Source organism: Haliotis rubra, unplaced genomic scaffold (genome assembly GCF_003918875.1).
Source record: "Haliotis rubra isolate DU_JTF1 unplaced genomic scaffold, ASM391887v1 Scf31, whole genome shotgun sequence".
NCBI classification, from domain to species: domain Eukaryota; kingdom Metazoa; phylum Mollusca; class Gastropoda; order Lepetellida; family Haliotidae; genus Haliotis; species Haliotis rubra.
The window spans coordinates 1,873,938-1,890,445 of NW_025766980.1; the positions used below are offsets into that span (position 1 = coordinate 1,873,938).

Sequence of the window (16,508 nt, forward strand, 5' to 3'; positions counted from 1 at the left end):
GCCATGTATAACTTCAAAACTCGGGGAGGTATAGCCTCTTAGGGGCCATGTATAACTTCAAAACTCGGGGAGGTATAGCCACTTAGGGGCCATGTATAACTTCAAACCTCGGGGAGGTATAGTCACTAAAAGTCTCAGTAATTAATTCGTTCTTCTTAAATAAAAAGACCGATTACTTTTTTGACACAGATGTTCATGAAATCAAAGCAAATATTGAATATAAACTGAAAGATGTCCTTTATGGACGAAAGCTTGAAATATACTGAAAGTACACACCTGGGGCGGTATTCATAAAGCTTCTTAGAATTTTCTTAAGAGTTAAGAATTCTTAAATCCACTAAGAATTCTTAGTTTCCATAATATCGTTCTTAACTTGTAAGAAAAACTTAGACAAGTTATTTTGTTCTTAGTTTACTTCTTAACTTTAAGAAACCTCATGAGGACACCTAATTTGTGAGTTTTGTGATAATTCTCCTAAAACAACAACGCATTTGTAAGCATTGTGAAAGTATGTGTGTGTAGGTGTCGCCACAAACCCACAGATATCGTACCCAGGTGCAGCATTGCCAGCACCTCACGTTCCTCGCCCAACTCCACGATTCAATCCATGTTGACGTGATCATGATGGTTCATAGGCTTGAATGCTCACAGCACGCACGCTAGATATTGTGGTTAAAGAAGCATCACTCACTCACTCGAAACTAGGCCGCCAGTACTCTAAGAAAAAAGGACAAGACGTTCGATAGGATCTGCACTTTATTTGTAGATCCACATTGCAAGTGATATACATGAATAATCGAAAAGGCCGACCAATCTGATATTGCGTGAATTGAGGAGATAAACAGGATTCTTCTTGCAGCGACCAGCAATAATCCTATCCCAATCAAATGGTCGGTCCGGTACTGTGGTTCACTTTCCAAAGGAACCAGTAGGCCCACAGTTCCCGGAACACATGATGCTGTCATTTAACGTAGTTGGCTGACAATCAGAGTCCTCTTCGCAGGTGTAGTCAACACGAGGCCCATGCTGTCTCTTGGCGGTGTAGCACCACTCTTGGTCCCCATAGTCCACACCCACACACTGGCTCCAACAATACCCATTCTGAAATACAAGGAACCAGAAGACTAAACAACGCCAATGAAGTGAGGTGAATATACTACTCAAAACAGGGAAGGCTCGTGAAAGAATAGGGTGGTCCTTAACTTCTTCGACTGTCTTCTTATACCAAAGAGAATATGGTGATCGGTTTCATTCAGGGTGGAATGAGGTCACAATCATTGATATGCAGAGGTTGGTTATATAAGACGTTCGCTGTGAGTCTACTTCGTGATGTTTTTACATGTTCCGAGTTGACAACGGGCGTAGATCATTGGCGTGCTATTGACAGCTCTGACTGACACCTAGTTGTGAATAATTTGGGGAGTGACAATGGTGAAGTCTGACGCAATGCCCTATTTTCACTTGTAGGTGTTTGTAGGTACAAACGATGACTTACCACTGCATGTGTTTATGACAGATGTCACCAGTCGGACAGGATAGGCTCGGTTTTGTTGGAAACACCTGGTTCTATCACTATTTCATTGAGACTGATGACCAGATGCTTATGATATAGTTGAAATTTTTCAATGGACATTTACGAAATATTTCTCATTAGTATGAAAAATGTTTTGTTTCGATTCTATTTACATAGCAACCATAGTTGAAGCCCAATGTGGAGTCGCATGGCTCCGTCGTATCACCGCATGGACTTCGGTTGTTGCCGTAACACAGCAGCGGGTCTTGGGTGGCGTTACACAGAACGTCGTCACTGGAAACAAAATGGCACACACATGACACCGAGAACATATTGATACACACGTGACAAATGAGCACGGTTTAATTCTTTTGGTACAGTATTTTAGTTATCGCATGATATTTCCCTTTGTCCATGTAGCGTTTTGTGCACAACGTACGGAATAGCCCCATACTGGCCTGAGTTAGAATTGCACTTCCGCAACCCATGCCATTACAAGAAACAGCGTCTGGTTGTTAGTCTTTTGATTTATGTCACACTCTCCAGATTTCCTGCTTTAGGGTGGTCTGTAAATTATCACTGGACTATTTGCGACTCACTTGACCATGTACACACAGACATCATAACTGGAATATGGCATATAGTGTGGCATAATTCAAGAAACAAAACAAACCGACCCTAAGGAACATGAGCGGACAAACCTGTGATGAACAAACTGTATACTTACTACAGTGGACACGCTGCACATACTGTGATGTTATCGGCACCATCACCACAGTACGACGTCAGGGCCTCGCTGCAAGTTGTCGTAGACATAAACCAGGCGTCACACGCCACCTGCAGCGTAGAAAATGGCCTACACTATTATCACCTTCAAATAGTGAAACATAATAATTAAACATAAATATTTCGCCAATGAGTCTATATATCAAGTGGAGTTGTGTATAAAAAAGTTCGAAATGCCATTTCCCGTTTCTGGCAAGCTATTCCGTGACGGCGTGCCTAGTGGTTTAAGCGTTTGCTTTCACGACGAAAATCCAGACCACATGAAGACAGAAATTGATGTATGGTGCTGACACTTCAAATCCAGATCTGAGGACTCGTAATTATAGGATACAAGGGCCCGTTCCACTAAGCAATCAGAGCGCTGGCGCAAGTCTATGTTGAAAAGTATGGGAAGTTACGATCCCCTTTGCTTTGTGGAACGGGGCCTTGAACCATGACATAACTATTGGTCACCATGCAATTGATAACCCATGATAAGTTCTGAGGTAGATATAATATTAAAAAAAGAAACGCATAACCCAGAAATCTGTTGCGAAAATGTTGTATTTTCAAACATATATAACTCGCACACAAATAGACTTTAGTACATGAATTTTTGCATCAGTTTAGAAGAAGGAAATGTCTATACAACCAAGTTGATAATTTTAGATAACGGAGACGTTGAGCGCCATGGTGACGACGTAGCACGGACCCGACGTCGGATCTCCTGGCTCTCAATCCAATCTCTCTCAACCTGTTTCGTACAGTTTGACCCGATATCATCCGAAGTCCAGGCACCCTGGCTGCTGTGCTCTCACCCGTGGCAGTACGATCACGCAAATGTAGTACACGGATGTACCGATCATGGGCTACAGTGGTGACTCGAGGTTTGCCTGTATGGGGACGGTCATTTGTTATGCCTGAACGGTTGTAACGAGCTGTAAGCCGTGATATCGTGCTCAGACTAACATTCAGACGGATTGGTTATTTCCAGCGTGCATTCTTTCAATGGCGATGTTCGGTGTCGCAGCGTCAATACGTGGCGTAGTGATTTGACCTTGAAACGCCTTCAAAACGAATGCCGATTTCCGAAAGTAATCTGGATTTTGATAGCCAGACAGTGCATGCTATTTGCCGCACAATGGAAGGTGATTTCTGTTGCGTTGTGGTGATGCCTTTTTAATCCTTGTGAGAAATCTCATCAAAATCAACATTTTCAGATAAAGTCAATTTTGTAAAATCATGTTATCAACTGTTGCATATTTGGACGATTGTTTGAACACAATAGATATTAATAGATTTTTAAGAATACAAAATGCCTATGTATGTATATATATATATACGTACAAATGTCCAAACTAGTACAGGTGTTCAGTATAAATATCTAGATAGATAAATAAAACAGACTGTTTTCTCCAACATTCATCTATGATATATATATATATATATATATATATAGTTCTACTCTTGACTGTGAGTGACTAACCCCTGGTGTGATACTTACAGTGGACATCACCAGGACGAGGACTATCTGTAGTTTTGTCATGATGGTAAGCCAGGTTCTGTAATGTCAAACAACGTGAATGTCTCAATATTGCCAACAGGCATACGGAAACCGTAGAGTGACCTTCAATACCAAAACTAAAATTAGAAAGTGAAGATCCGGGCTAGGATTGGTAATCAGCAACCCATGCTTGACGACTAACTCAATGGGTTGTTCTGGCGCTGATGCATATCATAAATCATGTGACTTTTAGTATCTGACCTTGACATCAAGCATCGGGCGCTGCGAACTGCGAACTTTCGTCACATCTTAATCGCCTTTTATTCACATTTTGTTTGTTGTTTAACGCCGCACACAGCAATAATCCCGCCATATGGCTGCACTCTGTAAACAATCGTCCAATCTGGACCAGACACTCCAGTGATCAACAGCATGAGTAGCTGCGCAACTAAGATATGATGACATGTGTCGACCAAGTCAGCAACCCTGACCACCCAATCGCCTCCCTCGACCACCATTGGTTGCTGAAGACCAATTCTGTCTTATATAATCGATTAAAAAAAAGGGCTTGTCGTTGGAAAAAATAATTTGATGAGTTGCTACTCCACACCGCTGGACATGAGACCCGTGAAGATCCCAGTTAGAATTGGTCTTCAGCAACCCATGTTTGTCGTAGAGGCGACTAACGCTATCGGGTGGTCAGGTTCGCTGACTTGGTTGACACATGTCATCGTTTCCCAATTGCGTAGATCGATAATCATCCTATTGATCACTGGATTGTCTGGTCAAGACTCGATTATTAACAGACCGCCGCCATGTAGCTGGAATATTGGTGGGTGCGGTGTTAAACTAAACTCACTCACTCACTCACTCACTCACTCACTCTTCTCGACATGGTGCTGCCGTACCGGTGAGTCAAAAGTTAGAACTGTATTCAACATAAAGCACGCTAGATGATACATTCAGGTGGTACATCCCCATCAGCATCAACAACTTACCTTGAACTTCGAACTCAAACCAGTTAAGTCAGTACACAACTGCTGACATATACGCACAATTTAAATGTACACTCAACTGAGTTCACTCAAAACCCTTTTATTGTGGATTCTATCATATGGAGGTTAAAAGGTGATTATATTCGCACATCAAGCACAAAACAAAAACAAATACGAAATATTCCGGAAACACATACCAAATTACATATATTTCACAAGGAGTGAGTGAGTGAGTTTAGTTTTACGCCGCACTCAGTAATATTCCAGCTATATGGCGGCGGTCTGTAAATAATCGAGTCTGGACCAGACAATCCAGTGATCAACAGCATGAGCATCGATCAGCGCAAGTGGGAACCGATGACACATGTCAACCAAGTCAGCGAGCCTGCAAACCCTATCCCGTTAGTCGCCTCTTACGACAAGCATGGGTTACTGAAGATCAATATTGTAATCCGGACCTTCACGGGTCTATTTTACAAGGAAAACAATGAAGACGTTCCGTAAAGTTTAAATATATACGATAGCTCATAAACTATATTCAATTACTTAAAGATCACATATACCCTAGGGGGTACAAATACATAAATCACTAACTGACATCGTTATAAATGAAACCCCGTCATTAAAACTACTCATTTCGACCTTTAATTGACTTAAATCGACCTTTTTGACAACAGTGCACAATTCTCACCCGCGAACGAAATTTAAACCAATCAGAGCGGCGCTTCTCTGTGACGTCATATGAGGAATAGCTTTGAGGGCCGATGCAGAATTCATCTACATTTTAGGGGGTAAATTATCTTGTTTACAGGCTTGTATAAACCAGAAATCGTGACAATTCTTGTGGAAAATGAAAGCTATATGTTCTCACAATCTACTGGCATTTAATTTTGTCTCCTGCTTTGCCTAGTTTCCGAGTTACAACTTGTTTTCATAGACGATTCTGTCAAAATCGATTGGTGTCGTTAGGCCCCATTTGTATAATGACTGATCCAAATTGATTCCATTTCTGTGTTTTACCTCGATATTTAATCATGTCATGTAAAATCTGTTTGTATTCTCAAAACAGTGTCGGCCCATAAGTGTTCACATGCAATACAGCAATTAATACTCCCTTGTTGTAACCCGTGTTAGGTGGTATAAACCTACACATTTTTCTAACTTGATGAAAACAAACTATAATCTCATTAATTCTAACAGACTTTACGATTTTCAAAAATGGCGGCGCCCTGTCGGTAACATCCGCCAGTCTGAGGATAAATGCTATTTAGGTTTGTTTTCACCGAGTTACAAAATCAAAACTACTTTCTACTGGTAGTTAAATATGTATTGGAATCATAACCAAACGGATTTGCATGACACAACTTATAACATAACGATTTCTTCCACGGAAGCGAGGTGGGTGTCAATATAATATTGCTTACAATATTATTGTTACTTTGACCACAACCTCACTTCCGAGGAAGAAATCGTTATGTTACAAGCTGTGTCATGGAAAATCTTTATGGTCATCAATCATATACATATTTTACTACAACTAGTAAGTAGTTTTGATTCTTTAACTTCCGTGAAGCGATCTGAACACAAGTAAGATATCGTTTCAGGCTTCCACAACGCTCGCTTCGCACTCACAAACATAACCCATTTAGCACGAACTGCGGGTCCTGTGGAAATCTGTGCATGGTGAGACCATCGCCCGACCCCTAGGAGCAATTGACGACAAAGCAACGATTCGGCATGTCGTCGTTGATGTCGAGAAATCATCAAATTGATGAGCGTGCAACACACTTTCTATACAACTAACTGAAAATCGTTCCTCATATGACGTCACTGCTGTGCTCTGGCGACAGAGTTACGTAACCTGTCTGTGGTTTCGTTGGCGGGCGAGAGGGAAGCAGGCGACTTTTTTGCCACTTTTAATCGCTCGGTATAAATTAACCACAAGTTTTTAAAGAATAAATTTGGTGTTCCGCATAAGACTAACCACAAATCTTTCATATGTAATGGTTAAAAGAGTAACAAAAAACAAGGTTTATTGGTTCTTTAACATCACTGAAAATGATTTTGGCGATGGTCAACATTCAGCGTAACAAAAAAAGAGAAGCTAAAAGTTATCATACAATATCAATGATACAGTTAACATTGAATAATCACACGGACGTCTCTCCAGAACCGATTTTCCTTTAGTGCTGACAGTATTTGCTCACTGCCATTCCTCTAAATTCTTAAACCAGTACATGATAGTGTCCACTGAGTATGTACACCATGTTAATATCCTCGTAAGGTAAGAAACAATATCACACGCGCTTTGGTAAGAAACATTAAACGAGAAGTAACTTACTGCAATCTCAATGCACGACAACAAGGACACCTCTCTCTATTAACTTACCTCCAGTGGGATGCGTAGATGCTGACTGATACAAAGACCGGTACCTCTAAATATTTATGTAGAGATACCTGCACACCTGTGGCACACCATGGATTCACATCGGCAGTTTCATTTAACAATTCCGCATCTATTTCAAGTAATTATTTCCAGAATAAAAGGGCTTAAAGAGGAGGTGCAAGGGTTATTGTTTCTGATCTGTTTACTTAAGTTAGAATCCATTAAGCATGAAATAGAACATGTATAATTTCTAATAATGCTAGAGCTCCTCTATTGAACATTCATTAAGGGACACGACAAGCATAACAAGCAACACAATATTCAAATATTTTGATCAACACAGTTGAAAATATAATTAACATAATAATATTGGCACAATGAGGAATTTAGTCATTGAAGCGACTAACAATAGACATAAACGGGTTTTGTTAATCAATCGTGCTGTTTTCAGGACACGTGCAGCCTGTGACTAAGGGTGTGTTCTCAAGGTGCGACATGAAGTAACAACTTGTAGTATGCAACTAGTAAAAATAAAGATCGTAAAGACTTTGGTTTTTGTGTAGTTTTCAACTGAATACAACTCGTATCTCGCGAGGTTTTCACGCATGACTATGCAACATTTATTCGTCTTGTAAAGAAGAGATGCTACCGTTAATGTCAGTATATTTAAATAAGGTGAGCAAAAGGAATATAACACATGGTAATATTAGTTTCAGGTTCCCACTACTGAACATGTAAGGACGTAAATTCAGGACGAATTTATGGCAAAGTATCATTTCCTCCACTGCATAGGTGTAACTGGTGGCAAGCATATTGCAGTTCAAGCACCCAACAATACAGGATCTGAATTCTTCAACTACAAACCAGTTTTACTCTCATCCCAGTGGCTGTCATATATATTTGTTGATGTGGGAACCAATGTCAGAGCTAGAGATGCAGTAGCATAGGCTAATTCCTAGCTTTCCTATGCACTACAGTATAAGACATTCGACAACCGAATGTCCACAGCCAATTAATTACGAAAAAGGGAAATTTGACAAATTAATATACAAAGAATCTTCTGAGAGAGAATGCCGGCATGTCGGACAAGAATAAAATGTATTTCTAAAATAAGTAAACAATTTAGATGTCCGTATTACCCTGCAAAAATATGTTCAAACAATACATCTAATTACAGTCTTTATAGTTTGCTATTTTCGTATAATTCGTATTTTCATCTTTCAGCGTTTTCCATTAGGAGTGCATTTTCGTCAATAACATACTAATTGTCTATTTTCAACATATGCACCTATTACCTACTGTCTCAATATTCAATAGGCAATATTCTCTCGTAACTCTAATACATTTCTAGCATCAACTGCTTTGAGACAATACAACGTGTCTCCACGTGCCTAAAATGCATATATCTTGTATAAAACGTATGTTTTATATCAAATGCAGTGACATTTTGTCTGTTACTAGCAATATGAATGAGTGAATGAGTTTAGTTGTACATCGCGTTTAGCAATATTCCAGCAATATCACGGCTGGGGACAAGAAATGGGCTTCACACATTGTACCCATGTAGGGAATCGAACCCAGGTCTTCGGCGTAACGAGCGAGCGCTTTAACCACTAGGCTACCCCACCGCCCCACCACCAATATGAATGTACTAAGGAACGCAATTTATGTCTTTGTGTGCATCTGCCATGTCCCCAGGTCACTGTTTCTTTGCCCTTTCACTGACGATGTCCCCTATGCAAAACGTTCATCATATAATGTAAGGTTCATGTCTATTTTATGGTCAGCAAATATTTCTAAGTGTGAAGTTACTTTAAGACATGACGAAACATATCTTAAGAAAATCAGAAAGAAAATTGTAAACGTTAAAGTATTTTTAACATAAATTCAAAATCAAAGATGGCATTTTAGGCTGCAACTACAAAACAGTACCCCAGCACAAGTTAGATGGAAAGGTGAAGTACTCAAGTAAGTGATGATAATTACAGGCCATTATGAAGAATGACAAACAAAGCAGGGCAGTAAAATAAAACTTCAAAAAGACCTCTTAAACAAAGTAAAAGTCGATTTCTGACAAACGAACGTCTGAAATTCTGTGAAACATGACTTGTTAAAATGTGTCTGCGGCAAGTACAATTTATCTGAACATCATTTGCTCCAGGCTGTTTTATGTAAATTTCTTTGAAGACGCTTTCTGTATCTCTATGTCAGATTCTTTTGAAACTACAAGTCCAACAAAAAAACTACAAGGAACCATCACTGTAAGTAAGAACTGTCTAAAATGTACGCATAAGCGGCTCCTCTCACAGATGACTGTTTATTGCCGACTTATGACACTGATAGCAAGTCCGTGAAATGTTTTCAATGTCACCCTCTGAATGCTGCAATCAAAAGAAATGATTAAACTATATATATTATGAAATATGTCAAACACTGAAAGAAATTTAGGTCTGGGTGGTCATGTTATCAAGATACCTCAACTCCGTTACAACGTAATGGATTTGAGTAACGGAGTTGAGGACGCAAGGATAAAATGGGAGATCACTCTGGTAAAACAAATGCTCAGTGTCTTAATCAAGGTGTTAGTGCTCCTACAGTACATGGCCTTTTATTAAGTAAGTACACATTTGAATTCAGAAATGAACTCTGAACGGAGTTGAGGGTGAATAAACATATTTTACGTACCTCTGTCAATGCAACACTTCAAAATGTGGCTCTCCTTTCAGCATGGCAAAACGTAAAGGCACAATGTCACGCTTTTACGACAATATATTGGTCTCTAATATATTTTTATGGGGGCATATGCACTCACTTTAACTTCCTATTGATACAATAACAGACTTATCATCCCTTACGACTTGCCTGAAATCGATAATTGAAACTTCGAGTCGAACAGCTTCAAACAGATTACACTTGCCATATATGGAATGTAAACGATTGCTCCATACATCGAAAACTGTCGCACGCGGTGTTGTCGGTGTGTGCCGAACTGGCCTCGATCACATGTTGCGTTCTAGGATATTCGTAAAGAGCGTTCCATAACTCTATGGGGTTCGCTTGAAATAAAGTCCGGTCGGTATAGAGTTGATTTAATGCAACATTGCATTAATTCATGCGAACTTTCCAATGTCATACTGTAATCTTAATGCGTAACCTTTTTGGAATAAGTTTTATGGTAGCTTCGCTGGGGGCTGATAGTATTAATGAAGGAAATGCAATATTTATTTTTAGAGAAGTCTGGCGTGATAGTGTGCCTTTAAGAAGGTTCGGTAATATCATTTCCTATTTGCCTTGTCCTGGAAATAATATATATTATACCACGTGCATTCTTAGTTGCTATTTGTTAGAAATGAGACTAGAGTGGCCATAAATGATCCCCATCGCGCAACAGTCTTGTTCTTGGTCAATGTGGGACAAACAGAATAGAGCGAAAACACATGCTTTTCTCAAGTTATTTCTCTTTTACCTACCTCTCTTGAATTTAATTTAGAGGATTAGTATGACCTAAACAAAATACCATTTATTATGAATTTTGAATTATTTATGTAAATGGGACAAAACAAGGCATAATTCGGACACACTGAATCATTGTTACCCAACTATACGTGTTCATGTTTTGATATTAACAGTCAGTGGAGCAACAGGTAGATCTACACTTGTGAGAAAGTGGAGACAGTCTTCTTGCTTTCCTCGGCATTTTGTGAAGATCCATGTCGGAGTGGGCTCACTGTGTGACACGACGTGATCATACAATAGTGAGTGAGTGAGTTAATATTTTACGTCGCATCGGCATTATTTCAGCCGCATAGCGCCGAGACCAAGCCTGCAGATATACACATTTTAAGTCTTATATGTTGGTATGCAGGGATGTTTAATATACGACACGCCAAAGACAAGGGTTCGATTCCGAACATGGACTCAGTGTGTGAAGTCCTCTGGTGTTTATCGCCGTCATATTGCTGAATCAATGCTAAAACGGCGTAAAACGTACCCTCTATAATCACTCATTGTAGAGATTGTCATGTCGATTTGAGCCAAGTCTGAACTGGAGACAGAGACAAAAACCGTCTGTAGAGTTGCCTTGACTTCGAAACGGGTATACTAACATTTGAGTTGATATCTACGACGAAGTCGAGACCTGTATATAGGGCCCGTAAGTAGGTCACGGCACTTTGCGAGACCTTAGTACTTCCGGCGACAAACAACGTTTTGCGGCAATGGCGATAGCACTGTTACAAGGGACATGTCCTGGCTAATCATTGTCGACACACGCTCTTCTGACTCAGAAAACTATAACATGCAACAGGCAACAAAAACACTTGGACTATGTTGTATGAATAGCACGTGTATATCTGTCAACAGCGGTGCAGCCAAGCGTGGGAGAACACTTGGTCCTGTCTAGTGAAGTCATAATTTGCGGTCGCGCAAATTGGAACCAGAACTGGTTCTTGAATACATGCATGTCACCGGAAATCTATTACCAGAAGTAGCGCCTCACGAGACTATCGGACTCTATTCCGGGACATAAAAGGGCGGCAACTCTACTAAGACTAACATTCCGAGACAACACCGGAGAACAATAACAATGCTGCATCGTGATTTGCAGAGACATTTACCCAAACACTCTGTACAGGAAACAATACACGTGAGCGGTGACACAAAATTTGATATAGTGCTTAAGGCGTCTCTCTGCAGAGGGATTGTTGTTGCCACGTATGTAAGCATAAGGAGAGCACTTGAAGAACCTGAAACACAGTGCATCATCACGACTGTTAAAATATTAACTCCTCTTAATGGGATGCTTGAAAAAAATTTGACCTACATGGTAATGAGGGCAAAAAGCCTTTGTAGATCCACAGACGTAAGTAATTGTTTACTATTGATGCCGTGAGGCTATCCAGGTCAAGCCATGTTTGTCGTAAGAGGCGACTAAAGGTCAGGGTCGGTCGGTGTGGACAGGGTCGCAGACTTGGCTGACACATGTCATCATATCCCAAATATTGCGGGTTTGGTTTTGGGTTTTTTTTTTCAGAATGGTGTCTCTACGAATTTATATGATGCCAGATATCAGGATCTTTTGCACATCCGTATGCGTGGCACATCTGCCACCATATTGTCTGGTCAGCAATGCTCCCTCGGCTTGAGTGTCTCGGAGATAGAGCTATCCACGCCATCCGCAGATAAAGGCAAAATACTAAATCGGGGATTTGCCAATGTCGCCAATTGTCAAGGGTCAAGCTGTCCCATCACCAACATGGGGTCCGCCTAAAACTGGGCACTTCTCAGTATCTTCATCCAAGCCAACAATGGCAAAACGTCTCCTACCGATTGCAAAGAAGAGCAATCTTCGTTGTTACCAACTAATGTAAATCCAAACACAAGCATTTGTCAACTGGATATTGGAATATCTACTATTGGTTAAGATATAGTAAGACAAGAAGTAAGCAGCTCTGTTGAGATCAGTTGGTCTCCCATTTTACAGATCTGTTGTTGTTTTTATATGAATCAGAATTCCTGTTCGGATTGCCAACACAAGACGTTCGCTCGTCACGCCGAAGACCCGGGTTCGATTCCCCACATGGGTACAATATGTGAAGCCCATTTCTGGTGTCCCAAGACGTGATATGGCTAGAATATTGCTAAAACCATACTCACTCACTCCGGAGGATCGATGATATCCATCAATTACCACCAATTCCCTTCCACTCACTTACCATCCTGAAGGTTAGATGGCAAGCGTTTTCTTTATTCCCTTCTAGGGACTATAACAGTCTTCTGCAAATTATTCAATTCCGAAAAGTAAATTATTTCATTTGTTTGTAACGGCAGTGAATGTGTTTCTATTTCAGTTGTTCCGTTGCTAGTATATTGTCATTTCCCACAGAATACGATGTTGTTTTGTTGTTGAAAACATTTGTATTGATCTTCTTTTTTTGTTTCTGATCGTGTTTGCGTTAAGAGCTATCGGGAAATCAATACAAACATAGTTAAAATTTAATGTCGCATGAGGTGTTTTTAGCCATATAGCGACGAAACAAATTCCATTGGGTCACATTTGAAAGCAGCTTGTATGTACACATATTAAGCATTACAGTGGTATTAACAATATGACAGATTGTACGTCTGAGATATGCGTCTTCGGACATAATGGAAGACATCTGGATTCAGGTAGTGTGGAAGTAAAATGTGTTCAGTTGGAGATGTTTTCGGCTGCAAGAGCTGTTCCGTCATTGCTTTAGGATAGATACTCGATTCAGTACAAAAGTATACTATTTTTTACATGAATTCCGATAATGCGTTCACAAGATGCAAAGCCCACGAGAAGAATAGAACGCAGAGATCCAGCGCCATGCGTGTATTCCACTAGAAGACGGACCAAGCCGTGACAGTATGTAGTTACACGGACTACCCTTAACTGGGTCATATCATATAATAACCGGGTCATACCGCATATTGTAAATACACGCACGAGCGCACGCACACAATGAATTTGCAAGAACATCTGACACCACCATTTTAATGTCAAATTCAACTTAACTTTTGGGAACTTAACTACTCAGAATGTAACTGAAGCAAAGTGCAAAACTCCATCTTCACATTCGACTTCATAAGATCTTGGATCTGTTTGACAACATTGGCTTTTCTCCATTCTTCCTGTCCTTTTATGTATGGCTTCGGTGTCTCCAACATCCAATGGAAGCACGTCCTTGGCACTTCTGTTGTAGACAGAACTCTGTTTTTTCTGACATTTCATGCACACACATCTTGCTTGAGATCTTCTTTACTTCTAGGATGAAGTAGGTTGTCTGTTCCAGGCAAAATGGATATGGTCCTCCTGTCGAACAGACGTTGCACAGGACTACTTCCTTGGCCCTGTGTAGGAGTATTCCTGATTTCAAGACGACAGAGATGGGGGTCTGTCTTGGACGTCTTGCATTTTGACATCACAGACTTTGCTGCTTTGACACATGCTTCAGCTTTCCCATTAGTGTTGAGGTGTTGTGGCGAAGACGTATTGTGCTCAGTGTCCCACTTTCTGGTAAAGTTTGCAAATTACTTTCTGGTAAAGCAGCAACTTGAGCACCGTTGTCAGACACCAGTTAACCTGGGATTCTGTATCATCGAGAAATGCTTCTTCGGAGCTTTGGTAACAGTACAGAAAGTAGTTGTGTTCATGTGGTCTATTTATTCCCGAATCAATTGAAGTAACCTATGGCAAGTAGAAGTAAATATTCTCGATCAACCCAGGTGAACATATCAACTCCCCAATTTCAGTACACGCTTCCCTTTGATATATAAAAAGAAACGCAGAGGCCAAACTAAGGAAATATATTAAACGTATTTAAGTCTACATAAGCCGATTATTAAGCTTGAACATAGATGAAGGATCTTCGACACACGGGTAAACATATGTATTGTTGTCATTGTCAGCATTAATTCAGTTCACTCACTGCGCATGTGGGGAGACAGGGGGGCGTTCAGGTCAGTACCTGGTGACACCATCCTTTTGCAACCGTCACTGTTCGACACCGCCTTGGAAGGGATTGCACAAGTCGTCGGAATTTTGCTTGGGGAATTCTTTACCATTTCTCCCGCAATGCGTTGGCAAGTTCTGCAAGTGTCTGAGGACGATGGTGACGTGTACGGACGCGTCGATCAACTTCGTCCCATAGATGCTCGATCGGGTTTAGATCAGACGATTTGGAAGGCCTGTTACACGAGCTATGTTGGGTCGAACGTTGTCGTGTTGAAACAGCTCCATCTGCCGTAAAAACGTGAGAGGAGGTGAGATCGCAGGATTTGGTCGATGTAGCGATTTGCTGTAAGATTGACGTGAACCATCACTAGCTCTGATCTACCTTTGTATGACATGGTTCCCCACACCATGACGCTTCCCCACCAAATCTGTCCACCTGCGGAACGCAGTTCGGTGCAAAATGTCTCCCATCCCGTCGTTACAGGAGGAAAGGCGATTAATCTGTAAACCATACGCGTTCCATGCGTTCCCCAGGTTCCATGCCAGAACCCTGTTTCACCATTGGACACGTCGTTGTCGGTGTGGTCTGGACAGGTCCAACTTTTGGTCGATATGCTCAAATTCCCTCTTCTCTCAGACGATTTCTGATGGTTTGGTCGGAAATTATTTCAAGGCCAGGCACCTGTCCTGCAGTGTCCGTTGCTGTAGCAAATCGGTGACGTAGGTGAAACACCCGGATGAATCGGTCAGTCTTGGTTCCCCACAGGGACTCCCCTGCTTCCAAACGTCCAATGGCGATATTTCGGTCAGTCTCATTCAATCTTGGCATTTTTTATCTTCGTTTACGTCGGACATTTCGTAATGTAATGATGAATTTGGTTTGGCCTTATTCTCTACTCTTGTGTCATTCTTTATCACAAACGTTTACAAAGACATTTTGGGATGCGTTTGCGCGCAATACAAACATAGGAATTGTCTTAATGACGATTGCTGTCAAACTATATTGAAATTAACTGCTGAAAACGCCTATGCGTTTCTCTTTTTGAGAGTGTAATAAGGTGCAATATTGTCCTTGTTAGAACACCTTCAGAGGCGGATATTCTGGCCAAGAAGTCTCTCGGGGCACTTCAAATACACTTCTAATTTATAGATGACACTCCTTAATCATAGTGCGTTTCATATTGCAATTCAAGGTTCTACAGAATTCAATTCAATTCATTTCAGAGACTTCAGTGACGGAAAACGTGTATTGTATTTCGCAAGTGTATTATGGAACGCGGCAACGATCGGATAGAGAAATACTATTATGGCATTGTACAGCTAAAAAGAAACTATCAGTGTATAAGAGATAACAGATACACAGATAAAGGAAGGGCGCTATAAAATCCTCAAACATTATAGTCCTGGTGTAATATAACCAACCGGCGCGGGACCATTGCAGAAATACATACGAGTATGTGTGTGTTTCTACAATATGGCGTGGTCGGACGCACTAACGAACCTGATGTGACAGGTAGCTCGCTGTACTTTTAAGTAAATTCTATGTCTGTATTTTATATTATGAGGTGAGACGTAAAATAAAAAATCTGTCTGTCTGTCTGTGACAGTTATTTTACCGAATCATTGACATACATGTTAAAGTAGTGTCAGTGTTGTAACACTCCATTTACCCATTACCAAGTTTTAACGGATGTATTAAATATATGACAAACCTAACTCTGGTCATACGAGATTTCAAGTGTATTGAAATCAATGCCCTACATTCACAACATTTACTTTTGTTGCACATGAAACAATGGCCAGATTTACACACCTGCGAAATACATGCAAATACAGCGTTGGGTGTTCGTTTATTTTAAATCTGACAG

The 16,508-nt window shown here is 40.6% G+C and overlaps 1 protein-coding gene across 1 annotated transcript; it reads right to left on the reverse strand.

Moving 5' to 3' along the window:
• Positions 1-742: 742 nt before the first annotated feature.
• Positions 743-7,243, reverse strand: LOC124283150. The gene is made up of 5 exons (XM_046719178.1): positions 7,167-7,243; positions 3,783-3,840; positions 2,241-2,350; positions 1,687-1,807; positions 743-1,101 (listed from the first exon to the last, which is right to left on the reverse strand). The coding sequence occupies exons 2-5, from the start codon at positions 3,822-3,824 to the stop codon at positions 910-912; spliced, it is 465 nt and encodes a 154-aa protein (XP_046575134.1). The 5' UTR covers positions 3,825-3,840; positions 7,167-7,243; the 3' UTR covers positions 743-909.
• Positions 7,244-16,508: the final 9,265 nt, after the last annotated feature.

What these genes read in the sequence shown, in the direction of transcription:
- LOC124283150 (XM_046719178.1), bottom strand. Translation starts at nt 3,824, where the DNA reads ATGACAAAACTACAGATAGTCCTCGTCCTGGTGATGTCCACT. An exon ending in TGTGCAGCGTGTCCACTGTA is followed by an intron (nt 1,808 to 2,240) that starts GTAAGTATACAG and finishes TTTTGTTTCCAG; the next exon opens with TGACGACGTTCTGTGTAACG. An exon ending in GCTTCAACTATGGTTGCTAT is followed by an intron (nt 1,102 to 1,686) that starts GTAAATAGAATC and finishes CTTGTATTTCAG; the next exon opens with AATGGGTATTGTTGGAGCCA.